Raw genomic sequence first — 27,172 nt, 5'->3', positions numbered from 1 at the left:
CCGAGAGTTTGAAAAAAAAAGGAAAAAAGGAGGAATGAGGAATCGTTTACACCAGCAATGTTACATTAATCAAGAGAAAAAATTAGCTGCGAATACACCACATTATTGCACTTGTGCTGGATATTCAACGTCAGTGACTCTTTCCAAAACCGAAAGTAAAACTACACCATGTGTTTTTGCCGGTTTTGGATTGCGACACTTCTGATTATCCCAAATTGCCAATCACGCTAGAGCAAAACAAAAGTGGCTCCCTGAAACTCGTACTAATTTCACAGGACTGACATGTTCGGATGTGAAAATGCACCCAAAACAGATGCTCAGAATAGAGCGAGGTCTCTTGTCAGATGTTGAGGGACAAGTACGTGTGAGTGAGTATGACAGTCAACATGAATGGGGGAGGACAAGACAAAACTACTCTGCTCACAAACCAATTCTATTTTGGGGTCTGTGCGCTGCTTTGCTGACTCTGGAAAGTGGGCATTGTGTCCTGTTGTGAAAGCATATGCACCCTTGGAGGTGCGTTCATGTGTTGTGAACCTTGGTAGGGGAAGGAACAAAAAGCAAAGGAGCTGGAGGACCAGGGGGAAGGCGTGGGGGGGGGGGGAAAGCGACTACTAGAGATGAGCGAAACGGAGGACGGTGGAAAAGCAGACGAGTCTGCAGGCAGTCCTTTGTGATTACACATACTGGGAGGGGAAGAGAGGCAGACATTTCTTTCAGGGCCCCATGTCTGAAGCTGCTGACTTCTACACCGTGATCACTTCGCTGTTGTTTTTTCTTATCCGAGTAAAACAAAAGAAAACTCAGCTTGTGAACGTTTTATTTGGTGGACTGCAGACTCCGTTTCCTTAATACAGAAGCATGGCGGAGTCTGAAACAGCCCCTTTAAATTTATTGTGCTTGATTAAAAGTACCAAAAAAAATCAAAGCAGGGAGGCGGAAAGCTGGTGTCCTTGCTCTAAAACAAGATAGAGATACGAAGATTTCAACCAGCCGGGCACCCATTGTGGCAGTGCTTCCTTCCCTCTTTCCACAAACATAAACCCGTCAGAAAGCCTTCCTTAATCAAGTCATCCACTGGTGGGAGGCCGAACAAAATGACAGCAAGACGGACAAGGCAAACACGGGTGGGGGGGTGGTTGCTTGTGTTTCAGTCCTTTGTTCTGATGGTGACCTCTTCATTATGGGCCCTTTGTCACATGTAAGGATTAAGAGTGAAAGAAGAGCGCTTCCTCTGTTAGGCAGGGGTAAAATCTGTTCTCCTAAAAAACGCTCTTCCCATATGTGCGAATCATGATGTGGCAGAGATCTTTCTATATTTGTTTTAAAGATGTTTCCTCTCAATCCTGCTCTTTAAAAATGGATTTGAGTACACAGTGGTGGGACTTCTGTAAAGTAAACCAGTTATTAAATAAAGTAGTTCTTAAGTAGCTTATCTCTGGCCATGATCAATGACCCAATTATTAAAGAATTAAATGTAATATTCTCAAGAAATAAAGTCAAAAGCCGCATGCTGTTTAATTAATTTAAACTGTTCAATCAAAAAGAGGATGCAATTGAAACGCAATTTTGTAATCAGCTATCATAGTCTTCCCAGACTCAGAAATTGATTTTTTTTTTGCTTCTTTCTAACTTGTGTGCATAATGACAAAGTGTTTGCCTCAGTTAATCAAATAGCTTTATGAATATAGTTAGTGTAAAATTTTAAGACATTGCAACTCGTAAAAGCAACACATTTTTGTTTGCGCTGTTCAAATTAATGTCTTATTATCACACTTCGCAATATTTTAATTACCACAGTGATAAAACAAATGCCATGTGGCTGTGAGCAAACACAAGTGAACACGGTGCGGTTATTACTGTATCAGACTGCATTATGCCGTCTCCTAAAACAAATACTGGACAATTAAACACAAAACAGCCGGAAAGCAGCTATTATAAAAACCACAATTAAATGGTTTTAATCACAAATGCCATTTTGTTTCAAATTGTACAGTTTAAATGGATTGATATTTTAATTTTATTTACATTTTAATGCTGCTAGAAAAAGTGCAGTTATCTTATTTTACAACATAAAATTAATTATTCAGTGAACAACATTATACAACACTATGACTAATAAATAACAGAAAAACATAAAACAAAATTCTGAGTAAAGTGTAAACAATTAAAAAAAATAAACAGTCGTGGCCAAAAGTTTGTGAGAATTACATAAATATTGGAAATTGGAAAAGTTGCTGCTTACGTTTTTATAATAGCAATTTGCATATACTCCAGAATGTTTATGAAGAGTGATCAGATGAAATTGCATAGTCCTTCTTTGCCATGAAAATTAACTTAATCCAAAAAAAACCTTTCCACAGCATTTCATGTGCTGTCATTAAAGGACCTGCTGAGATCATTTCAGTAATCATCTTGTTAACTCAGGTGAGAATTGTTGACGAGCACAAGGCTGGAGATCATTATGTCAGGCTGATTGGGTTAGAATGGCAGACTTGACATGTTAAAAAGGAGGGTGATGCTTTGAAATCATTGTTCTTCCATTGTTAACCAGGTTGACCTGCAAAGAAATGCGTGCAGCCATCATTGTGTTGCATAAAAAGGCTTCACAGGCAAGGATATTGTGGCTACTAAGATTGCACCCTAAATCAACAATTTATAGGTTCATCAAGAAACTTCAAGGGGAAAGAGGTTCAATTCTTGTAAAGAGAACGGCTTCAGGGCGTCCAAGAAAGTCCAGCAAGCGCCAGGATCGTCTCCTAAAGAGGATTCAGCTGCGGGATCGGAGTGCCACCAGTGCACGAGCTTGCTCAGGAATGGCAGCAGGCAGGTGTGAGCGCATCTGCACACACAGTGAGGCGAAGACTTTTGGAAGATGGCCTGGTGTCAAGAAGGGCAGCAAAGAAGCAACTTCTCTCCAAAAAACAACATCAGGGACGATTGATCTTCTGCAGAAAGTATAGTGAATGGATGCTGAGGACTGGGGCAAAGTCATAGTCTCCGATTGAAGCCCCTTTCCGATTGTTTGGGGGCATCTGGAAAAAAAGGCTTGTCCGGAGAAGAAAAGGTGAGCGCGCTACCAATCAGTCCTGTGTCATGCCAACAGGTAAAACATCCTGACACCATTCATGTGTGGGGGTTGCTTCTCATCCAAGGGAGTGGGCTCACTCACAATTCTGCACAAAAACCACAGCCATGAATAAAGAATGGTACCAAAACACCCTCCAACAGCAACTTCTTCCAACAACAGTTTGGTGTGAAGAACAATGCATTTTCCAGCACGAGGGAGCACGCGTGCCATAAGGCAAACGTGATAACTAAGTGGCTCGGGGACCAGAATGTTGAAATTTTGGGTCCATGGCCTGGAAACTCCCCAGATCTTAATCCCATTGCAGAACTTGTGGTCAATCCTCAAGAGGCAGGTGGACAAACAAAAACCAACTAATTCTGACAAACTCCAAGAAGTTATTATTAAATAATGGGTTGCCATCAGTCAGGATTTGGCCCAGAAGTTGATTGAGAGCATGCCCAGTCGAATTGCAGAGGTCCTGAAAAAAAGGGCCAACACTGCAAATACTGTACTCTTTGCATAAATGTCATGTAATTGTCGATAAAAAGCCTTTGAAACGTATGAAGTGCTTGTAATTATATTTCATTACACCACAGAAAGAAACAACCTGAAACAAAGATCTAAAAGCAGTTTAGCAGCAAAACTTTTTCAAAAACTAATACAGGCCCTTCTCAAAAAATTAGCATATTGTGAAAAAGTTCATTATTTCCATAATGTATGATAAAAATTAACTTTCATATATTTTAGATTCCATTGCACACCAACTGAAATATTTCAGGTCCTTTTATTGTTTTAAAATGATGATTTTGGCATACAGCTCATGAAAACCCAAAATTCCTATCTCAAAAAAATTAGCATATTTCATCCGACCAATAAAAGAAAAGTGTTTTTAATACAAAAAAAGTCAACCGTTCAAATATTATGTTCAGTTATTGCACTCAATACTTGGTCGGGAATCCTTTGTGCAGAAATGACTGCTTCAATGCGGCGTGGCATGGAGGCAATCAGCCTGTGGCACTGCTGAGGTGTTATGGAGGCCCAGGACTTGCGTCTCTCAACTTTCTCTTCACATCCAGAGTGTTGGGTCTTGCGTCTCTCAACTTTCTCTTCACATATCCCACAGATTCTCTATGGGGTTCAGGTCAGGAGAGTTGGCAGTCCAATTGAGCACAGTAATACCATGGTAAGTAAACCATTTACCAGTGGTTTTGGCACTGTGAGAAGGTGCCAGGTCGTGCCTTAAAAAACGAAATCTTCATCTCCATAAAGCTTTTCAGCAGATGGAAGCATGAAGTGCTCCAAAATCTCCTGATAGCTAGCTGCATTGACCCGTGCCCTTGATAAAAACACAGTGGGACCAACACCAGCAGCTGACATGGCACCCCAGACCATCACTGACTGTGGGTACTTGACACGGGACTTCAGGCATTTTGGCATTTCCTTCTCCCCAGTCTTCTTCCTCCAGACTCTGGCACCTTGATTTCCGAATGACATGCAAAATTTGCTTCCATCCGCAAAAAGTATTTTGGAGTACCACTGGAGCAACAGTCCAGTGCTGCTTCTCTGTAGCCCAGGTCAGGCGATTCTGCCGCTGTTTTTGGTTGAAAACCACACGCCTGTGCACGGTGGCTTTGGATGTTTCTACTCCCAGACTCAGTCCACTGCTTCCGCAGGTCCCCCAAGGTCTGGAAATTGGTCCTTCTCCACAATCTTCCTCAGGGTCCCCCGGATCACCTCTTCTCGTTGGCAGCATTTTTTGCCACACTTTTTCCTTCCCACAGACTTCCCACTGAGGTGCCTTGAATACAGCACTCTGGGAACAGCCTATTCGTTCAGAAATGTCTTTCTGTGTCTTACCCTCTCGCTTGAGGGTGTCAATGATGGCCTTCTGGACAGGTCAGTCAGGTCGGAAGGCAGTCTTACCCTGATTGCGGTTTTGGAGTAATGAACCAAGGCTGGGAGTTTTTAACAAGCCTCAGGAATCTTTTGCAGGTGTTTTTAATTAGTTAGTTGATTCAAATGATTAAGTTAATAGCTCGTTTAGAGAACCTTTTTCAGGATATGCTAATTTTTTGAGATAGGAATTTTGGGTTTTCCATGAGCTGTGTGCCAAAATCATCAGTATTAAACACAATAGAAGACCTGAAATATTTCAGTTGGTGTGCAACTGAATGCTAAAATATATGGAAAGTTAAATTTTTATCATTCCATTATGGAAAATAATGAACATTTTCACAATATGCTAATTTGTTTGAGAAGGACCTGTATTTAATGTAATTCTCAAACTTTTGGCCACGACTGTAGACAAAATTCTGAGTAAAGTGTAAACAATTAAAAAAAATAAAGCTTACTAATATTTCCAGTCTAGATGTTTTATTTTTTAACCAGTCTATTGATGCTGTCAATGTACTGTAGTGTCTGGTTTCACCGAAGTTGTTTTTTCAGTATTAGTAAATTTTGACTACCTTTATATACATGGAATTTAATATATATATATTATTGTATTTTGTTTTGATATAAGTTTAAATGTAATGGGTTTTCAAATTATAGGCTAGCCTACATTATCTCCCCCAAGATCATTTGTGCATCAAAGAAATACATTTTTTTCACAAATATTAAAATAGGTCTTGAACACTTATTTTAACAGATTTCTGTATACTACACCAAAATGAGTTAACTAAAACGTAAAAATAAACGTAAACTGTTTCATGGAAGTTAATTTGTATTTATATATTTTCCATCATCTGCAAATACTAACTTGCTGGATAATACCAACTGAGATGTCCGAGAGGCACCTCTAATTTTACAACCTATAATTTACCATGGACAATAATCTATGTAATTTACGTGCAACATATCAATGGTAAAGAGAAAAGAGGGAGGGGCGTATTTCGTAACACTGTCATTCATTGGCTGGAGCAGCTGACAATCAGCCGCAACCGTACGCGTTTCCTGCGGGTGTCCGCTTACACTTTAAACCACGTGACCCTCTATATCAACACACGGACGCCATTAATATTAAAATCAGAGAGACGGAAAATCAGAGGTGAGTTCACACTGGGGTGATGTTAATCGGAGTATTTTAACATTGGTGTGTTTTAACGGCAAGCGTTTGCTGAGAGTTAATACAAAACGCTTTACGATTTAATTGCATTCTGTTATCCAGCGAGCTTTATTCTGTTGTAGGTTACGAAGTGTCCTGGCTAACAAAAACAAGGCCTAGACATCTGGCAGAGTGCTGGTTTATTAATGCGACTGACTCCTGGGGATCAACATGAAACCTAGAGCGTCTAGTTTAACGGGTCAGTGGCGCGTGTCATGAAATGCCATTGGGCCATGCTTTGGGGGGGGGATCGGGGGTTTTCTGAATGCATTGAGTTAAATCCGTCTGATTTCATTGGAGCAAAAAAGAGTTTGTACAGGATAAATAACTCATTGTTTACTTCCTCTGCGAGCCATTTGTTTTTTTGTACCTGCTTGTAACCCGAGAGCTGTGCTGAGCTAAAGCATGCAAATCACTGACAACGCACACGTTTGTTGATATGCATCAGCTGTGGTTTTACAGTCGAAATTTTGTGCTGTTTGTGTCCTGTCAAGTTTCAACAGAAAGGACTTGGACACTGTGGCCTGGAGGCCAGAGAGACATTTATTAGGTCATTTGTTATTATCTAAAATTTGGACCATAAGTGTAATCTCGAAACTATTTCAAAATAGTCAAAATTTGCACCCCTTTTGTACCAAATCACTTAAAATATTTGAAAGTACTAACTGATGCACATGGAATCAAGGAAGAGCACATATGTGCTCAACACATGTAGAAACCATAAGATGAGGAAGCTGCAGAGAGGCATTAACTTAAAATGTCTAATTTTATTAGTGTGCTGTTTTGTGATTTTTGTTGAGTGTACAAGCCTGGGTTTAAAACAAAATGTTCCAGCACTGGTTGCATAATCGGGAAACAAAATCAAGCCACAGGGTTTCACACGGGTGTTTTTGTTGTCTGCCCCTTGTTACATACACGCCCCCTATGTTACATGTATTTCTCATTCTGTTTGCTTGTCATTCATCTTTGCAGAAGAACCTTTTGCAAATGTTTATCTATGAAAAAATCCCCTGAAAGAAAATGGATGCTTATTTCCTCAGTCATGTCTTTCGAAAACCCATGAGTTTTCTTACTTCTGTCAAACACAGAAAAGGAGAAGTTCACTAGCACTTCTTCGCATTTCATTTTCATAAAATGAATATGAAAAGTGGCCATGGCAAAATTTTGGTCTCATCCTCAAACAAAGCTGTCATATATTCCAGATATTTTGGAGCCATAATGCAGAAGTTGTTAGTCTGTGCTGTTTTTGTTTTTGTTTTTTTTTTGGTCTCGTCACTGTTTGTTGTATGGAAGAGAGCAGCAACAGATATTCAAGAAGAAAGTTTAAAATGATGCAAGAGATGCAGCAAGCCAACACTTCATATGATATGATGCAATAAAATTGTTGCTTTATGCATCTAAAAAAACTTTGAGGCCTACTATATATATGTGTTTCAACAACATTCTGTATCTAAACTAGTAATATTTCAAGTACAGGCTTAAGCCTGCAATAGCCCCTCTCTCTCATTTGCGCCTTTTCTGTCTGACACCTAACGAAGCAGTGGCTTTGGTGCCTTTCAGGTTAAGTTTAGCAGTGTTCTCACCTTGGCAAATGTGATTTGGAAAAAGTTTGACATACAGCAGAGAGCTTTCATTGCAGGAAGGGGCTATTTTGATCCTCTACTGTAGAGGGGTGGGTATTTATAGAGGACTTGATGAAGGGTGCATGTAGGAAGATGTTTAGGAAGCTGTGAGGGGAGGAAAGTGTGTTATGATATAAAACGACAGGTTGAGGTGGTCCATACTGTCTGTGTGTCAGTGCCAGTGGCTTTTGGGATGCCAAGGGTTAGTGATTATTGGTAATGTCAGGCATTTAAGACATTTTCTTCAGTGCATTTCCTCTACACTTGATGGCTGTAAAACATAGTTCAGATTCACATTTTTGCCATTTTCATATATACTTGTAGTATTTTGAAGGTTAAGTCATTGGGGAAAAAAGTAGACTTTTTACTCACCCTCATGATGTTTAAAACCTATGACTTTTCTTTTACGAAACGCAGGAGGATAAAGTTTCTTATTTAAGTGGAATCATTTGCCCAAAAATTAAAATGTCATCATTTACTCACCACCATGTCATTAAAAGGATACTCCACCCCAAAATCCTTTTTTTTTTTTTTTTTGGTCGTCATTAATCACTTACCCCCATGTCGTTCCAAACCCATAAAAGCTCTGTTCGCCTTCGGAACACAATTTAAGAAATTTTGAATGAAAATCGTGAGGCCTGTGACTGTCCCATAGACTGCCAAGTAAATAAGTGTCAAGGTCCATAAAAGGTATGAAAGTCATCGTCAGAATACTCCATCTGCCATCAGACGTGCAATCTGGGTTATATGAAGTGACGGGAAAAAAACAATAACTTCATTTAATTTGTTGGGTCAACAGTCACCTGTGTGTCTCTCCATAGAGACACAGGTGGAACAGATGATACAGAAGATCATACACAGCATACAGTGATATGGGGAGACACAGAGGAGACTGTTGACAAACTAATTAATTAATTCTTTATTTTTTTTTTCTTTGCTTACAAAATGTGTACCCTTCACTTCATATAACTCAGATTGCACGTCTGATGGCAGATGGAGTATTCTGAAGACGACTTTCATACCTGTTATGGACCTTGACACTGTTATTTACTTGGCAGTCTATGCGACAGTCACAGGCCTCCCGGTTTTCATCCAAAAAAATCTTTAATTGCGTTCCCGAAGACAAACGGAGCTTTTATGAGTTTGTAATGACATGGGGATAAGTGCTTGATGACACAATTTTAATTTTGGGGTGGAGTATCCCTTTAAACCCATTAAATCCATAATTAATTATTTTTAAGTGATACATAATTGTGGTCCATCCATTGAAAGCCTGCAACCAAAATGTGCTCACTTAATAAAGTACATGGAGATTGTAGAACTAATCCAAATGAATTGAGCGGTGTAAGTCTTTTCAAAAGACCCAGTCATTTTGAAGAACAGACATAATTTTGGTTTTTACTTATAGACATTGCTTAATGCACATCAACCATACCATTACCATATTTGATGTGTGCTCAATGCGTTGATCAGTGTTTATATGTAAATAAAAGCCTAAATTCAAATCTGTTCCTCAAATAAAGAGAGTGCTGTAAGCTATTTATTAATATTAAAAATATATTTTTAATATATAAAGCTTGACAAAAGGCTTACAGGCTTTGGGAGCATCATTTGTGTGAGTAAATGATGACAATGTTAATTTCTGCATGAACTTTAACTTTAAAAATGTGCTAATAGTTCTTTAACATAATTATGATGAATGGCGTCTGAAGGAGTAAGAAAGTAGGTCATACAGGTTTAGAACAATGCGACGGTGAGTACATGACACAATCATTCATTTTTTGGTGAACTATGTCTCTAAAACCATCATACTGCTGGAGGCTACTTGTAATGCTTGACTAAGGACACACCTGAAACATCTCATTACCAGTCCTGTTTTTAAATGGAATTTAGCGGTGTTCTGTCATGGGTGTGCGGCTGTAACGTTGTGTGTGTGTCTCTCTGTCTCTCAGGGTGCAGTTTAGAGATGGATTCGAAGTCTCGTCGGTTTCCGTTTGCAGTCTCCAGCTCTTCCTCACTGTCATCATCCACCTCCCTCTCCTCCTCATCTTCAGCGCTCAGTGCGAGTCGGCTCTATGGCAGAGGGAGTGTCTTGGGAAGAGATCGCTTTAGCAGAGAAGCGTCCGTCAAATTAGACGCAGACTATCAGGTATTACAGTGATGCATTCATTTCCGCAGTGTTTGCATTCACATCCACAGGTAGTGCAGCTTAAGACTCTCTCGGTAGAGGACTGCCATGTCTGAATCGTTAGCCCCTTCTGTTCAACCCATCACTCAGAAATCCACATTATTTTTCTATGTAACCCAGCATAGTTAAAGGACTGTTTGGGGTTCAGTACAGGTTTTGTAGCTCTGTCATCAGCATCTGTGGTTTAGTATTGATTACCTCAGAAAATGTCTTTGACTCTTTCCTTTAGAAATGGAAGCATGTGGGGCAATGATATGTATCCATAAGAAACCTAAGCATCGATATTAATTTTCCTGCCTCGGTCTTTATGAAGCCATTAGTTCTAAAAACTGTTTTGGCAAAATTTGGATACACAGTTTGAAAAACATTGCAAAATACAAAAATGTCACCTCAGTTGTCTGTTCACAATAATTCAGAACACGCATATATTTGAAAAATTGAATATTTTAACCAGTAATGATACAGTCATGAAAAATAATGAAGGTACATTTTTTGAGCTTAATCAAATACTGTAATTTTTATAACAAGCATATTTTAAATATAATGTGGTGTGTTTTTTTTTTTTTTTTTTTTTTTTTTTTTTTTTAGTTGAATGAGAAAATATTAATGAGACTTTGACAAAATGGTCATTGCTGGAAAAGATTCTGATTATTTTTGGACCAGTTATTGAGTAGGCTGGCTTTTTGCCTAATGTCAGTGTTGCCAGGTTTGTGTAAAAACTAAAATAGACAGATGGTCAAGCAAAAACAGTAGCCGGTAGCAAATCTCAAAATGCTGCTCTTGCACTCAGATGCATATTTTACAGTCACTTATGCATTATAGTTTCTGTTTTATACAGGTTATATAATTTGTGTAATATTTCAAACGTTTAACCCACACCAACAGTGTTGTTGTTGTTGTTTTTGTTTTTTTGTTTTGTTTTATCAGACTGAGATTTAATATTTAGTAAGCTAAGAGTTAATATGCAAACCCCCCCCCCCCACCACCACCAGAACTGTAGATACATTTCAGCGTGTCAGCTACTGTTACATTCATTTTTTTTACCCATATTTAGTGAAAATTAGGTATTTGATTGCTTTATGCAATTACAGTTCTGTTATGCTGGGTCTCTGGGGGTTATCAATAATAATATTGATTTTAATATTTAGTGTTATTAATTATTGTAATAGTTTTATTTTATTTCATTATACAGTAAAATATTTACCCGAGGGATTTCTTTCCTTCTTTTTTCCTCTTTCTCTTCCTCTCATTACTCTAAGTTGATTTTCTCCACCCCTTCAGTCAGTAAAACTTCATGAAGATTCTCGATGCATGAGAGAGGCACTATGGAGATCAGTGTGCTATCTCTATTAGCATCTCATATTCCACAGCACTGCTGGGGCTCTGGAAAGGTCTTCATGTTACACTACTTTGGTTCACTGGGCTTTTTATAGTGCACACTAAAGTCCTGGCCCTGGTGTATCTCATCAACATGTCAAGGTCTGTCTCGCTAGATAAAATTACTGAAACTTCCAGTGTTGTTTTTGACTCCCAGAGTGTGTTTTGAAGATCTAAGAACTTGGCTACATCTCTACATTAGTCAGTGTTGAAGTGCACATTAGTCAGTGTTGAGGTGCACATTAAACCGTGTTAGCCACCATCAGCTCATCTGTATATAGTTTGCCACAGGGGTTTTCTCAACATAACAATGCAGCAAACCACCCATATGCTTTAGGAAGGAAGAAAACTTTTAGCAGAGGCTTTGTGCTTGGCTGTTTAAGTCTGAATATTGGCCCATGTATCTCTTTAATGATGTAGAACAAACAGTAGTTGAATGACTCCATAATTGTTGCGTCTCTTCCTGTCCCATGTTCTAACGTTCACAGGTTGTGTTCATTTCTCATGTTTCCTGTCTGTTCTAGAGCTCCCGTCTGCTGAGCTCGCCAAGAGGTTACAATTCAACTGAAAGTCGTCACTCCAACTGGAAGCTCTCTACTCCTGTCTCTCTGTCTTCGTCATCTTCCTGTGATCGAACATGGACAGAATCTGCCAGTGTGGACCGAGGCAGACTTGTAAATATTTTGTGTATAAATTTTATATGTATATGTAAATTATATAAAGAGGTTTTATTATAAAAATAATAATAATAATTACATTGCATAACGTATATTTTAAACCATGAGAAAGTCTAATGCTACAGCATAGATATAAGATTGGATGTCCAATGTTCTTTTAGTTTTATAAAGTAGCACAACATAATTGTGTATTAAGTATGACATTTGTTGTGATGTTTTCATACATTGATATTTATGTAACAACTTTATCAAAAAATCCGATTTGAAAGATCTTTGCAATGTGAACAGTCCAAGAATCTTGGAGTCCGTTTAGTAACCAACCCAGAAATGCATGACATCTGACTGCATCTGTTTGTGTGTTTGCATTTTAGACCGACTCTGAGAGAAGACCGGGAACATACTGTGGACTTCTTGGCACATCCCAAGACAGCGAGTCTAAACGAGCAAAACTTTCCTACACAAATAGAGCAGCATATTCTACATCCCCTTCCACATCTAAACCTGCCAGCTCTTACTCAACTTTAGGAAGTATGTCACAGTAACAAGTAGTTGCAAAAATATTTAAGTGTTAAAATGCTGTAGCTATAGTTAATATTGGGTGTCTGTATGAATGTATGGTGGAATAACACATTGTTCTTGTTTAGATTCTTCATGGAAATCCTCCATCAGTCCATTATCTAGATCCTCCTCTTCATCCTCCTCTTCATCTTCGACAACTCCATCAGAGGGTCTTTGGGCCCGCAGAGATTTGGAGAAGAGGGGGAATTCAGGACTGACCTCACTGGGGGAGTCTAGTTACCGGCCTAGTGGGCTGACATCTTCATTGTGTATGTGCACACATCTATTCACATTTAGACCCAATTGTCTACTACCAGTGTGAACTGAGGGTGTTTTGAAATGAAAATGCTGTATTTCGATATATCCAAATTAATGTGGACATTTCAGCCCTGTACCTGGAGACGAGTTAAAAATCTCCTTAATCTAACACCTGATCAGCTCATTAGTAAAGACTGTGGTCTAATGGTCTCTGGTCCAAAACCACTGGTCGAATGCATTATTGTAGGCCATCATGGTAACTCTACATTTCTTTTTGTGCTTCAGACCGTTCGGAGCGTGTTACCTCCACCTATGCACAAGGTGCTCGACCCAAAGAGAGCCAGTATTCATCCCACAGAGAGAATGGTTCATCTAGCCACCGTATCTCAGCCGAGTACCTTCCTTCTCCTCTGCAGCGCAGTTCTCACAGGCTGACCTCAGATTACCAGTCTGGTCCGTTCTCTCATGATACGACACGCTCCAGCTCTAGTTCCACCAGAACCTCCGCCTCTGTCACAGCCTCATCCCAGCTCTCATCCTGGAGCTCCACCCCTTACGTGCCCCTTACTGGCTGTAACTCCAGCCCACCGTCCTCTAGCCCCGCCCCCACTCCACTTCCTGCTCAGAATGGCGGTGACTCAGATGGCAGGCGAACAACCAGGCGTCTGCTATCCCGGCTTTTCTCCCGACGCTCTAGTCAGGAGTCTAACTCTACCGCCAGCTCTGCCTCTGATTCTCGGTCATATGACTCAAGTCCAGATGAAGCCCCACCCTCTGAAGTCCCTCCTTTAGTCAGCCGAGGAAATTTGGAAGCAGAGTTGAGGAACTCTGACCCTGTTCAGTCATTTTCATTCTTGCGCAGACGTGGACCATCTCTCGCTCCCGTCCAGGAGAGAGCTGGTGTAGTCGAGCACGAACAAGAATCGCTCAGATCTCCGACAGGCCTGTCCTGGCTGAACTGGAACCGCTGTACCCCACTGTTCTCTCGTCGCAGGAGGCAAGGGCGTGACGAAAGCGCCCGCATGGACCCTCATCGTTCACCCCAATTCCCTCTTGGTGACCGTGATGGCCGTAAAACACCTGACCGGAGCACGGATTGTGAAGATGATGACGATGATGAAGATGAGTCCTCAGAGGGTGCCACAGCAGCACCCTCTACTGGAGCCTCAGGTCTCTCTGCGTCACTACTGCAGGACGGAGCCCGCCTAGCAGGATGGAGCCATGGCATGGGCAGGGTGATGAACAGCCCACTCTTCCGTATGCCTGAGAATATGATAATTGGTGTGGGAGTGGGAGCAGAAGGGAGGAGTCAAACTGATGAGCAGGTGAAAGACAAGCCCGCCCCCTCCAGAGACCCAGAGAGACTGCGAAAGATTCAGGAGAGGTCAGAGGGCAATTTGTTTTTTGTTTTTTTGTTTTTTTGTAATTTATTTATATAGCACTACTAAAAGAACCCCAAGGGTTACCCACAGTGCTTTACATAAAAACAAACAACCAAAACACCATCACACACACATTGACCAATCTAACAATCACAAATAACCTACTATATTATTTAAGTAACATAAACTGCCACTCCAAAGTGAGCTTTCAGCAGTTTCTTAAACATTGACAGCGATTTAGCAGATCTCATATGTAATGGAAACTCATTCCACAATCTCTGCCCATTACTGCAAAAGCCCTATCGCCTTTTTGGTGATGAATTGTCCTAGGCACTACCAGAAGTTTAGTTTTCTGAGCGCAAAGCTCTAGGGGGGTTATAAGGCATCAAGAGGTTTGTGAGGTACAAGGTTGCTTGGTTGTTTAATGATTTATATACAAAAATTAAAAATCTTCTTAATTCTAAAACAAACAGGGAGCCAGCACAAGTTTGCAAGTACCGGGGAAATAGAATCCTATTTCTTTACCCTTATTAGAAGCCTCGCCGCCGCATTCGGAACTGATTGTAATCGAGCCAAGGATGTGGCAGAGATGCCCTCGTACAGCGAGTAAATCTAAACATGATAGAACAAATGTATGAAAAACTCTTTAGAAGTCAGCATTTGACAATTTTTTTTTTGATTTTTACTAAAATGCGCAGATTATAAAAGCAAGCATGTACCACAGAATTTATTTCCATTTTTAAATTATCATCAGTTCGAAAACCTAAATCTCTAACCGATGTTTTAAAATATGGTGCCAGTGGGATTTAATTTAAAAGTGATTTAATAGAATATTTTGGCTGGTCAAAAACAATAACCTCAGTCTTTTCTTAATTTAGCATTAAAAAAAAGTTTGTCATCCAATTGTTTTTATATCGTTTAAACACGCTAAAAGGGAGTCAAGAGATTTCATTGGGTGTTTTAGTGGCAAGTAGAATTAGGTATCATCGGCAAAGCAATGGAATGATACTCCATGCTTTATAAAAAAAAAAAAGCTACCTGAAGGGAGCAGATATAAGTAAAACCGTGTAGAAGAAAGAATTGATCCCTGTGGGACCCCCAATGGAAGCAATCTTTTCCTAGAGATTGAATCTATATACTTAACTGAGAAATACCTGTCACTTAGAAAAGATCAAAACCATTTCAAGACCATACCTTTCAGGCCTACCATAGTCTCAGCCTCAGACTGTTGGCTGAACGTCTGATGCATATGGGACACTAAAGTGGAAACACTTCAGGAGTGTCAAAGTCATCATCGGATTGGTTGAATTCTACAGGATTTCCATGAGACGTGCGTGTCGCGTTCTTTAACGTTTTGCCTGGAAACAAAGATACCGTGGCGCCAAACCTCCTCACGAAAGAAGAAAGCCATAGTGTTTACAACTGTGACGACGAGCACTTAGCAGGATCAACTAAACGCTGGATTTTCAAAAGTATGTGAAATATTTAAAGTTTGCTGCATAGAATCTTTAAAATATGTCAGAGTTTTACACATCGGTCTGTTATTGTGGCGACATTTCCACGCCTTGAAACGTGACGATGAACGAAACAAACTGTGATTGGTTGTTTGACATGTCGGTCAAACGGCCTCATGGGCGGGCCTTGGCCAATGAAAGCTGCCATGAATTCCAGACCTTCAGATTTTCAAGGCGAGAGATGAGTTTCATGATCTACCATGTCAAAAGCCGCACTAAGATCCAATAGTACTAAAATAATAATCTCCCTTATCTAGTGCTAAAAAGATGATGTTGAAAACTTTCAATACTGCCGACTCTGTACTGTGAGCCACCTTAAACCCAGATTGAAACTTTTCTAAAATAAAGTTAATTTAAAAATACAAGTAATTGCTGCAAAACAAAAAAAATTGATACAAAAGGCTACTGTGAGATAGGTCTGTTGTTCTTCATCTCATCCGGGGCCAAATTTGGCCGTTTAAGCAGAGGTGACACAACAGCATACTTAAAATCTAATGGACACGCACCTGTACACAGACTTTTGTTAATCAAGTGCATTAAGCTCGGCGATACACAGTCGAAAGCCTGCTTTATCACGACTAGGCATCATATAATTTTCACAAAGTAGGTTTCAGGTTTTGTACAATCTCTTGTAATATGGATGTGGTAATAGACTGGAACTCGCTCCACTCTGCACTATAGGCAGGGGAATCTGATGGGTCCATTACCACTGTCAGAATCTGGAGGTGCTGGTCAAAAGTTGAGAATTTCATCAAGAATTCTGGTGCATATTATTCAATGGATTTATAACTGCATTTATAATAAAGAACAATAATTTCAGGTTACTGGCCTAAGCCCTAATAATATTAAAAAGGAAAGTATTGCCACGTTTTCACCGAATTAACCCGGAACAATTGTACCAGGAACCATTTTTTTTTCAGGAACTATCAAATACCACTGCCTCCTTTCGTTTTCATTTAAACAATAATAATAGCCGCAGAAATGTACTTAGTTCAGGGGAGTGTTTGTGTGTGTATATGTGTGTGTGTGTATATATATATATATATAGTGGTGGGCATAGATTAATTTTAATCTAGATTAATCTCACTATAATCTTGGAATTAATCTAGATTAAAATGGCTCATTTGAATTCTGCCGAAGGCATTCAAATTATGTTCAATAAGATGTACTTGTTAGTACTGAAAGAGCTGTGCTGCACTCAAACATAGTAGTTTGATGACGACTCTTCCCCTGCGCTACATTGGTTGGCCTGGCATCTTCCGCATTAGCTAAGGGATGCTTTGCGTTTAGGTGGTACTTGAGACTGGAAGAACTCCTACAGTAAACTAATTCCGCATTGCACAAGTTGCAAACAACCTTACGCCTGTTTCACAGATACTCCGCCTGCAGTGCGTATGCGTTGCACTTTTTTATTTTTTATTTATTTATTTTTTACGCACCCATGTTAACGGATTCCAGCGTTCACGCAGTTGTGGTCCGTCAGTGCGTTCCAGGAGCGGTGCGTCTGCAGCAGTGTACTGAGTCTATTTTTGCTGTGCTGCATGCGCTGAATTAAAATGACGGCGCATTGTTCGCGGTAAAAAATTACCATGGATTGACACGGAAATGCAGTAATTTCACAATAAATGAATACTAATTAAAGGCTTCTGTGTTATACACGCAACACATGGGTTTTTGGCTAGATTTAAAACCAGAAAAAGAACACCTTTAGATAAACGAGGCAACATTATATAGGCCTATGCACTTTTATGGAAGCAGACAAAGTTCATTAAGAACCGTGCGATTGCTTGTAATAAAGATTTAAATGCAAAAGGCACGAGAGTCGACTGTTTCTGTCAGTGGTGCTTTAATTAAATATTTGCGATATCCCAACAAGAAAAGTAGGCAAATTGTTGTGTTTAAATGTTTTGCCGCTTGCTTGAGCAGCTTATTATACAAACCTAGAACTCAAATGCATGAATATGTTGTTTATATTTATTAAGTTTAAACTTATGTCTATGATTATGAAAGATTGTTACTGCGATAAGTAAATTTTTTTTTTTTTTTTTTTTTTTTTTTTTTTTTTTTTTTTTTTTTTTTTTTTTTAACATGGTTTGAAATATAGAATAATGAACAAATGTTGTGTTTGTGGACTAAACAGCCGCCGATCAGTAACGGAGTTCAAACGCATCCTGTGTGAAAGCACCATGAGTCCGTGCTGCTTCTGCACCACACACGTAACGCACACGGACTGCATACGCACATCAGACGGAGTATGTGTGAAACAGGCGTGAGTCTTGTCGAGGTTTTTTTTGGGAAGCTTGGTAATTTCACAGTAGGCATACACACAGGTTCGAAGACTCGTTCTCGCCCGCTACAGTGCAATTCGTCTAGGTATACATCCGCGCTGAACTATCACGGTGAAAGTCATCATAGCTTGCTTATTGTAGACCCAGATACCAACCCAACTTTGAGAATAGATTAACGGCGATATTTTTATTTTTTTATCGCGCGTTAAGAGTCTCACGTTAACGCAGCACGATAACGCCGATAACGGCCCACCACTTATATATATATATATATATATATATACGCACACAGCCTACATTAATAGAAACTAAATACATAAATTGCCTCTTTATTTTCATTTTAACATATAGATAAATTAAATAAAGACCAAAGATTACCTGTTAGATTTACCCAAAACAAATTATATTTTATGTTTAACCGGTAAAGAGACATCGGAGCCAGTGGCAAATGTCAGAAGGATTAGCCGAGTTGAGACTGCTCTAGGCGGTTACATGAGTACTGAGCTCCCGCTGATCGCCTCCGAAATCGGCGAAACACATTTTTAAATAGGTTCTGTCTTTATAAATAAACCGCAGATTTGAGTTTTAAACAACTACATTCTCGCCTGAAATACTTTTAAAACTACATTTCATGACACAATAACAGTAATATTTTGAAAATTATCTGAATAAAATGGTGGATGAAATCACAATGCTGCTTGAACTCAACCAATCAGCATGTTTAGCGCCCAAGTCCCACCCCCAAAAGTTCCGGACCTTTGAAAAAGTACTACCTCATGAGCAGGGACTTTTTGAGGGGCATTTGTTTTACCCAGAACTTTATTTAGATCCTGGTTCCTGCGGTAGAAACAGACAGAGTACCAGCCCATAGTTCCTGGGTAAAGTTCCAGCGGTGGAAACGCCGCTTATTTTTTTTGCTTCCATTACAGCTTTTTGGAACTTGAATAAAGAATCTCTTAGCGCTTCATAATTGACGTGAAGTTTACTTTTTGTATTTTTTTTTTTCCATCTCTCCACCTGTCTACACTCTTCTGAGGGAGCGAGTAGATTCAGTTAAGCAGGGATTTCCTTTTGTTTTTGCTAACTTAATCTTAGTGGGACAATACAGTTTTATGTGTCAACACAGGTTGACCTTCGCAAAGTCCAATGCTCATCTACGCCTAGATGTAACCGTGGAGATTCAAGCATCAAGGGCTTTTGAACAGCAGAGAGAAATCAACATTTGTTTTTTTACTTATTTTCCTTGACCAGCACAATGACTTGTCCAAGAGAACAGGTGGAATATCAATCCAAGTCTTAAAAATAACTGGCGTATGATCTGAAAATTGTCACACAGACCTCTACATCTTCAATTTACAGATTGAGTTAAAACTAAATCTAACAAATGGCCCAATTCATGAGTGGGACTATTTACCTATCGCACCAAATCAAACGATTCAATCGAATTTATAAATTCATACGAAAGAGTATCCTTTCCACAGTATATATGCACATTTAAAATTTTCCAAGAGCATACTTTGTGGACAATTCATTCAAAAGGTCAGAAAATTCCTTGACAAACATTTTGTTAGGTTTTGGAGGCTGGTCCCATCAGAAGTGGCTGACAGTGAATACTTTTATTGTGTATATAGTCATTAATCCCCCGCCCCCCACGACCCCAGTGGGCAAGGAGAGTTGATAAATATATATCCCTTGGGCAGAAGTTCAAAAATCGATGAAGAATCTCCTACCTTAAGCCAGGTTTCTGATACATGGAAAACGTCCAATTTATTCATCCCAATAAAATTGTTCAGGATGAAAGTTTTATTTCCCAATGAACGAGTGTTTACTGACGCAAATTTGGTTTGTATTAGTTCCTTAATGGAGGGTTCCACGCGGCGCAACCAACGAAGGCGCCACACACAACTGCTTGCAGAGAATGAATTTGCATGTTGAATAAGCCTGTTTCCAGGAAAAGGTTTTTTTCCTTTTCTGTTTTCTGCAGCAACTCTGTGGAGCTTATAATATAAAACTATTTGAATTTGTATTGTATAATTTAGAATTACTGACAAGTGGCATTCATCAAAACTGAGTATTATGTGGCATTTAACATTAGTTCTGCATTAGATTTATTTAACTTGAATAATGAAAATTTGAAATTTAGCACAACTTAATTTTTTTTTTTATAGCAGTTTTATAAATGTGTATTTTCAAGCAGTGAATTTTTTTGACCGCAAATATCCAGTTTTTAAAAATACTGCAAGTTTAAGATGAAGAGGAAACCGGAAACCTCAAATTCAATATTTTAAAATTTAATATGCAAAAATTCAGATCGTCCAGAAAGTAGGTCAGAGGTAATCCAAAGGGAAGAGCAGGTGATATCTGAAAAGTCAAATGAAACATTTTGGCCAATTAGTTTTCTGGCGTTCAGATCCGGTTGATCTACCTGATCATGAATCGCCCAGTGGTATCCTGGGTGATTCTTAAACATTTTTGGTTTTTATATTTAGGCCTATATGTTGGGTTAGCATTCTCAGCATGTGAAACATTTATTTAAGCGGTCTCTGGTGTTTGTTTTAAAGTATATTATTTGGTATGAAAGTGATTAGCATGTCACAGTGTCTACACAGGACGTGAGCAAAAGCAAAAAAGACAGTAGAGCCCATTGATTATAATCAGCGATATTTTCTACACTGGATGCAGCGCAACACCATGTCTATATGGATGTGACTGATTGAAGCGACAAAACGGCCATTGCAAACAGCTCGAACCACATCAGAAATAGAACAGGGAATCCGTGTGCTGTTGGGAATTTTGCATTCGGTGTGGACAGTATTGATTATAAAGTAAAAAAAAAAAAAGTGACGTGACATACAGCCAAGTCTGGTGACCCATACTCAGAATTCATGCTCTGCATTTAACCCATCCAAAGTGTGCACACACAGCAGTGAGCGCGCGCACACACAGCACTGAACACACACACCCGGAGCAGTGGGCAGCCATTTATGCTGCGGCGCCCGGGAGCAATTAGGAGTTCAGTGCCTTGCTCAAGGGCACCTCAGTTGTGGTATTGCCGGCCCGCGACTCGAACCCACAACCTTAGGGTTAGGAGTCAAACTTTAACCATTAGGCCACGACTTCCAAGGCAAGTCATGTCACTTGGCGGCCATCTTTGAAACACCTCTCTGGCTTGCAAGTGCAGCTCCTATCTCTTTGAATGGGGAAACATCAAATTCTCCAAAACTGTTCACTAAGCTTAAGATTAAATTTCATATTTGAAATCACCAGTAAAATCTGACAACTGTATCATAAATGTTTATTTTGCTCGAATAGCGTTAAAAGAGAGCTTATCTTTCATGCTAGATCAGCCAGTGCGTATGCGCAGTCCTAACCGCACATCTCCAGAGCATTAACGGTTTCTATAGCAACCGGGACTTCTAACGGCAGCTGCAGTGATGCACTGACTTTACCGATTAGCGATTGGCTCTTTTGCTGAGAAGGTGGGGCTTTGTTAGATTGAGCGGCCATATTGAGTGTTGCATTTTTCCCCATTCAAAACTATGAGTGATACGTTATAATAAGGTTCTGCTGTCTCTTGTCGCGACGCGATTCACTGCTCACGTCTGGTCTAGACATGGTATAAGCGTCATACATAACTGTTTCGGAGCAGCTGAAGCCATTTCACATCTAACTGTGTGAAATACAGACTGAATAGCAACTCAAAACACCCGACCACTGCATGAGCATATAATGTGAAAACTACAGCTCTCAGCTTTATATAAAGAAAGCCAGTGTCGTGTCGCTCTAGTAAAGTTTTGATGATGATGGTTGTAGTCAAAGTAACGACTATTATAGTGACATACAGGAATCATACATTAGGCGTGCATGTGTCTATTATTACTGATTTTTGATTGCAGTTTGTCTGAGGTTTTTTATTTTTTATTTTTTTTACTGTTCATATCGACATCAGAAGTATATCATATCCACTGAAATTGAGAAATGTATCATGATATAAATTTTGGCTGTATCCTCCAGCACTAAGTAAAGGTATAGTTACATAGACCAAGTCAGTTTTCAATAATGTAGCGACGTATGAATTCCCGCAGAAGTCGCTTTTAAATCGAGCAGCTTTCTGTTGGTCAGTGCAGCAACAGTCCATTGCTAAATCTGCGTGGGGAAATCTTTTGCCATCGCACATAATCCCCAGTCGTGTAGATTAAAAGAACGACACGCAACAATGATAAATGTGAACGCGTTTTAACTCCCAATTTTCTTGTTTATGGTAATTTTAAGGATTACAATTGAAGAATTAACACTTGGATTTTCAGTACGTGTACATGATTTTAAACCGTTTTTAATAATGCTATTCATCAAAAAACAATTGAGTGCATCTTTCACAACAAAAAACTGGTTTAGTTGCAAAACCATGGTTTGGAATGTCATGTTTGAAGCTAGGGCTGGGCGATATATCGCATGCGATTTCGTCAGTAAAGCCGGTTCCCTGATTACCGCTTAATCACCATCACCTGCTTTCAAATGGAGCAACATTTAATAGACAGAGCCGTAGTTCACTGACAAGCTACGCAATATCGCGTTCATTATTGAAGGCGATTCATCTGCGATGAAGAACGCGATATTGCGTAGCTTGTCAGTGATCTATGGCTCTGTATATTAAATGCCGCTCCGTTTAAAAGCAGGTGATGGTGATTTAGCGGTAATCAGGGAACCGGCTTTACTGACGAAATGCGCGTCACAATCTTAAGCGATATATTGCCCAGCCCTATTTAAAGCATTAGTTGATGTATTCAGACAAGAAAAAAAGTTAACGTGTGTGTGTGTGTGTGTGTGTGTGTGTGTGTGTGTGTGTGTGTGTGTGTGTGTGTGTGTGTGTGTACACGTCACCTATTACTGCCCACAAGCACAAGGTTTTTTTTTTTTTTTTATTTATTTTATTTTTTTCTCTCTCCACTTGACCGATAGTTTGTGTAAGCTTGATTTGTGGAATCAAAACACAGTTTTATGTGGTTGTGTGTCGAAGCACTTAAGTAAACACTCGGATGCACTTTATAAACTGATGAATCACGACCCACACTGTTTTCTCATCACACAGTTATTTATAGGCTGTGTCACACAGGGTTTCCATTCCTGTTCCTGAAGGGCCTCCTTCCAGCAAAGTTTAGCTTCATTCTGCTTCTACACACCTGCTTGAAAGTTTCTAGTAATCCTTAAGATCCCGATTGGCTGCTTCAGTTGTGGTCAAGTAGAAATGGGTCTAAATTCTGAATGATTGGGCACTGTTAGTGTACTAGGAACAGATGTTCATAACTTAATTTGCTAATTGTCCCCGCACCTTCTTCCTACTTTTAGCTTGCTGTTGGAGGACTCTGATGAGGATGAAGGTGATCTGTGCCGAATCTGTCAGATGGGGGAGCAGTCGAGTTCCAACCCTCTGATCGAGCCCTGCAAGTGCACCGGCAGCCTGCAATATGTGCACCAGGACTGCATTAAGAAATGGCTCCGCTCCAAAATCAGCTCTGGTATGGATGTCTTTTCCTGAGGGCAGGAGTAAATTAGGTGTTTATATAGTGTAGATTCATTTGTTTGATGTGCACTGAGAAAGGAACTGCTTTCAGTTTCAGTCTGACAAGGAGGATTTGGGGTTCATTTCCTGCAGTTCAGGACTACTGATGCATAACACAGTGTGAAGGCAGACTGATAAAAAGCACACGTTTGAAATGTTAAGTCATGAAGAATCTCATTTGTTAACTGTCTATTATGAACTTTTATGAAGAACTTTTGACATTGAGGAAGGAGGCTACAAGCCATTATGGAAGAATGCTGTGGCAGTGCATTGTAGAGTTCAGAATGACTACCATAATTATGTACCAAAGTATTTACTTTGAGAATACTATGGTTCTACCATTTCCCAAGAGCAACATGGTATTACCAAGGTCCAGATAAACTGGGGTTCAATGACTTGTTGAGGGCTACATTTGCTAATAAGAGATGAATGCAGCTATTTTTCATTCATATTGAGTACGTGTGCACTTTCGTACACAGGTTCTAACTTAGAAGCCATCACTACCTGTGAACTTTGTAAGGAAAAACTGCACTTGAACATTGAGAACTTTGACATCAATGAGCTCTACAGATCTCATGAAAGGGTAAGTGTGTCAACCCAATATGTATACAATAAAGCACATTGTTCAGATTTCCCTTATTTTTAAGGTCAGAACATACTTGCCTGTACACAAATGTGTGTGGTTATGGTTTTTAAAGAGTCTCAGAGGAACAAGAATTATTACATGGAATAAAGGCCCGTTCACACTAAAAAGCAGCGCTTCTGACACTTAACCTCACTTTTCACAAAGAAGAAAGGAAGTCAAACAGACTTTTCAAAAAGATTTTTGTATTTGCTAGGGTGTTTATCAAACAATGCTGAATACAGCAGTTCAGAGGCACAAGAATCCGTGTTGGATTCTTCCTCTGCTATTCACTGTCGCTTAGCAAAATGCTCTTTTCATAAGCACCACCAAGTAACCATAGTTTTAATTGCCACTTTTTATCTTGCAATTTTTTTCCTTCTAAGAATTGCATGATATAAACTCGCAATTACGAGAGCAACTCAATTGCAAGATTAAAACTATCATTTCTGACTTTTCCCCCTCAAAATTGCAAGTCTGAAAAATCTCACAATTATGATTTTATAAAATGCAGTTGTGAGTCAAGTATATCAGTATCCCCCCACCCCCCTTAGCATTTGACATAACTCACACTTGTGAGTTTATATCTCTAAATTTTAAGAAAAGTCAGAATTGCGAGAAACTCGCAAAATGCAAGGGATAAAAGTCAGAATTGTACGAATTATTATTATTTTTTTAATTCAGTGGTGGAAATGGGCTTTCATTTGAACCCCTCTCGGTTTAAAAAAAAAAAAACACACAAACAAACTGACAAGCATGTCAGCGTTTGATTTTTCCTGATCAGATGCATTAGTACTCCATTTAAATGTAAAATGTTTATTGTAACCCTGAGCGTTTGTCTTGGCGTAAACAGACTTACTAAGAGTCATTCACAAATGCATTCTTGCATTAAAATATGTGAGACACAGGGTCAAGGAATGAGGGGAAAATGCTAATCTAGAAATGTTTCACTTTTTAACTTGAGCTCCACATCTGTCTAGCACATTTATATAGAAAAACAATGAATCAGAACTAGTATTTGCTTAGAATCCCATTGCTGTTGATCTGACTCCTTACTGAGTCTGTGGAATAAGGAACATCTTCAAAGACTTTAAGCAAGTCATGTCACATCTATCAGTTAAATTAATTATATTTATCTTTAGTTTCATATTTGTGTTTGATTCCTCAGTCGGAGTATGAGTTCATCAGCTGTGGCCTGTATCTGGTGGTGCTCCTGCACCTGTGTGAGCAGAGGTTTTCTGATGTCCTGGGTGCAGTAAATGATGCTGGGGTAAGACTTCTAGATCTTTCCTGTTGCTTTGTTCATTGTCCTTTAGTTCATGTCCAAGTTCAGTGCATTGACTCGTGTGGTGCGTCACTCAATATGAAAGTGTTCATTATAAGCTGTTGTGATTTGAAAATCAAAACGTTCTCCTCTCTCTCGCTCAGTTTTTCAACTTGGCGAGAACTCTACACGAGCACATGGACAATCTTGAAAGTATGTTATGAATTACTTCTATTTATTTTGGTACTGCATCATAAAACCCCTAAATCTTGTCAGTTCATGTATATTAATCTTAATATAATTGATATCAACTTATTTTAAATGCATGGGTAAGTATAGATGATAACCTAGTGTTTGTTCTGGTGCTTGAATTACTTAAGCAAAAATGTGCATTTATTAAAAAAAAAAAAAAAAAAACTGGATAAAGTTTAAAGTGTAAACAAATGTTAAGATTTATTTGCATGGCATTTATAACATCTATTTATTTATTGAACTGACATCGTGAGTCATAATTGGCTGTTGAATGCATAGAAGGAACTACCAGTGTCTCCTTGGTGTTAAAAATGTTTGCTTGTTTAATTCACCACCAGAAGGTGGCATCTGGCTTCTTTTTTTCTTTTTTTTTTTTTTCTCCCTCCGTTCCCCTTCTGGTATTTAATGTTTCTGCATATCTCTTATGTTTGGACTCAAAGGTTCATACGCAGAATCTGATGAAGATGAGGTGGAGGACAGCAGACCATCCATCGACTTCTGTGACTTGGAGGATGATGATGAAGAGGAGGAGGTTTAATGTGTTGGCAGGGATGAAGGGGCGTGGCTTAGCCGTCTGTCTCCATCTCCTCCCACTTGCTGTTCCTGACCTGCCTCCTCCTGCTTGAAGTGACTATAGCCAATGTCTGATTGGCAGTGTAACCACTGTTCTTAGCCTATCACAAGGCTTTCACAATATGCAGATAATTTTACAAAGTTTATGGGAGCTGTTTGGTTCCTGTTATGATTTAAATTTTTATTTTTTTTCTTGCATCAGGTTGCTGAGCACTCTTAAGCTTTATTCCGTTAAAAATCTGGTGAACCGATGACTGCCATGAGTGCTTTAACTATGCTTAGAAGCTGGTTTGGGGAAAGAGAGGATCTTGGAAGATTCATACTCTTACATGGTGCAGTTGAGGAACGTTCATCCACTCATGGGCTGCATCAAAAGGAGATGATGTGTGTTTTCAATATCTTTGATTTTAAAAAAAATATAAGATCCTTAGTTTCCTGGTTTTATGTTATTAATACACTTATTGTTTTTTTGTTTTTGGAGAATGGGTGAGTGAGAAAATGTGGTCACTTTTCTTTCAAGACTCTCTTTACAGAAGACCTTTTCCACAGTCTGTTTGTATGTTGTACATTATAACAGTGTAATTCGCTTGAATTATTACAATAAAATGGAGGTATTTCAATACCACAAAAAAAAAAAAAAACTGCTTTGTCCTTCAGATGTCATCTTAAAGCTAATGCACAATGATTCTGTTCATGAAAGTTAAAATGGCTTTATATATATATATATATATACATATATATATATATATATATAATATAAGGTTTTTTTTTTTGGTTTTTTTTAAAAGATAAATGTATTTAATTTTTGTTATTATGTAGTTCATTAACTTCCATTTGTGGTATTTCTTCGGTTTGGTGGCTTTA

The 27,172-nt window shown here is 39.1% G+C and overlaps 1 protein-coding gene across 2 annotated transcripts; it reads left to right on the top strand.

Annotated features, from left to right (window-relative positions):
* The first annotated feature begins 6,064 nt into the window (after window positions 1-6,064).
* Window positions 6,065-26,904, top strand: LOC109069687 (E3 ubiquitin-protein ligase MARCHF7-like). Of its 2 annotated transcripts, XM_042725511.1 has the most exons (11): window positions 6,065-6,116; window positions 9,748-9,944; window positions 11,885-12,034; window positions 12,409-12,565; window positions 12,682-12,864; window positions 13,139-14,237; window positions 23,384-23,553; window positions 24,077-24,180; window positions 25,388-25,489; window positions 25,648-25,696; window positions 26,176-26,904. In XM_042725511.1, exons 2-11 carry the CDS (start codon window positions 9,762-9,764, stop codon window positions 26,271-26,273), a joined length of 2,295 nt encoding a protein of 764 aa, XP_042581445.1. In that variant the 5' UTR covers window positions 6,065-6,116; window positions 9,748-9,761; the 3' UTR covers window positions 26,274-26,904. The 2 variants fall into 2 exon arrangements, with proteins under 2 accessions (XP_042581445.1, XP_042581444.1); XM_042725510.1 differs by lacking the exon at window positions 25,648-25,696.
* The last annotated feature ends 268 nt before the right edge of the window (window positions 26,905-27,172 follow it).

The sequence above is a fragment of the Cyprinus carpio genome, chromosome B6, assembly GCF_018340385.1.
Source record: "Cyprinus carpio isolate SPL01 chromosome B6, ASM1834038v1, whole genome shotgun sequence".
In the NCBI taxonomy this organism is placed as follows: Eukaryota; Metazoa; Chordata; class Actinopteri; order Cypriniformes; family Cyprinidae; genus Cyprinus; species Cyprinus carpio.
The sequence above is the reverse complement of the archived record's forward strand: the minus strand, read 5'-3'. Positions and strand labels throughout refer to the sequence as shown.

What these genes read in the sequence shown, in the direction of transcription:
- LOC109069687 (XM_042725510.1), top strand. Translation starts at nt 9,762, where the DNA reads ATGGATTCGAAGTCTCGTCGGTTTCCGTTTGCAGTCTCCAGCTCTTCC. An exon ending in CTGCGAAAGATTCAGGAGAG is followed by an intron (nt 14,238 to 23,383) that starts GTCAGAGGGCAA and finishes TCCTACTTTTAG; the next exon opens with CTTGCTGTTGGAGGACTCTG. An exon ending in GTGCAGTAAATGATGCTGGG is followed by an intron (nt 25,490 to 26,175) that starts GTAAGACTTCTA and finishes TTGGACTCAAAG; the next exon opens with GTTCATACGCAGAATCTGAT.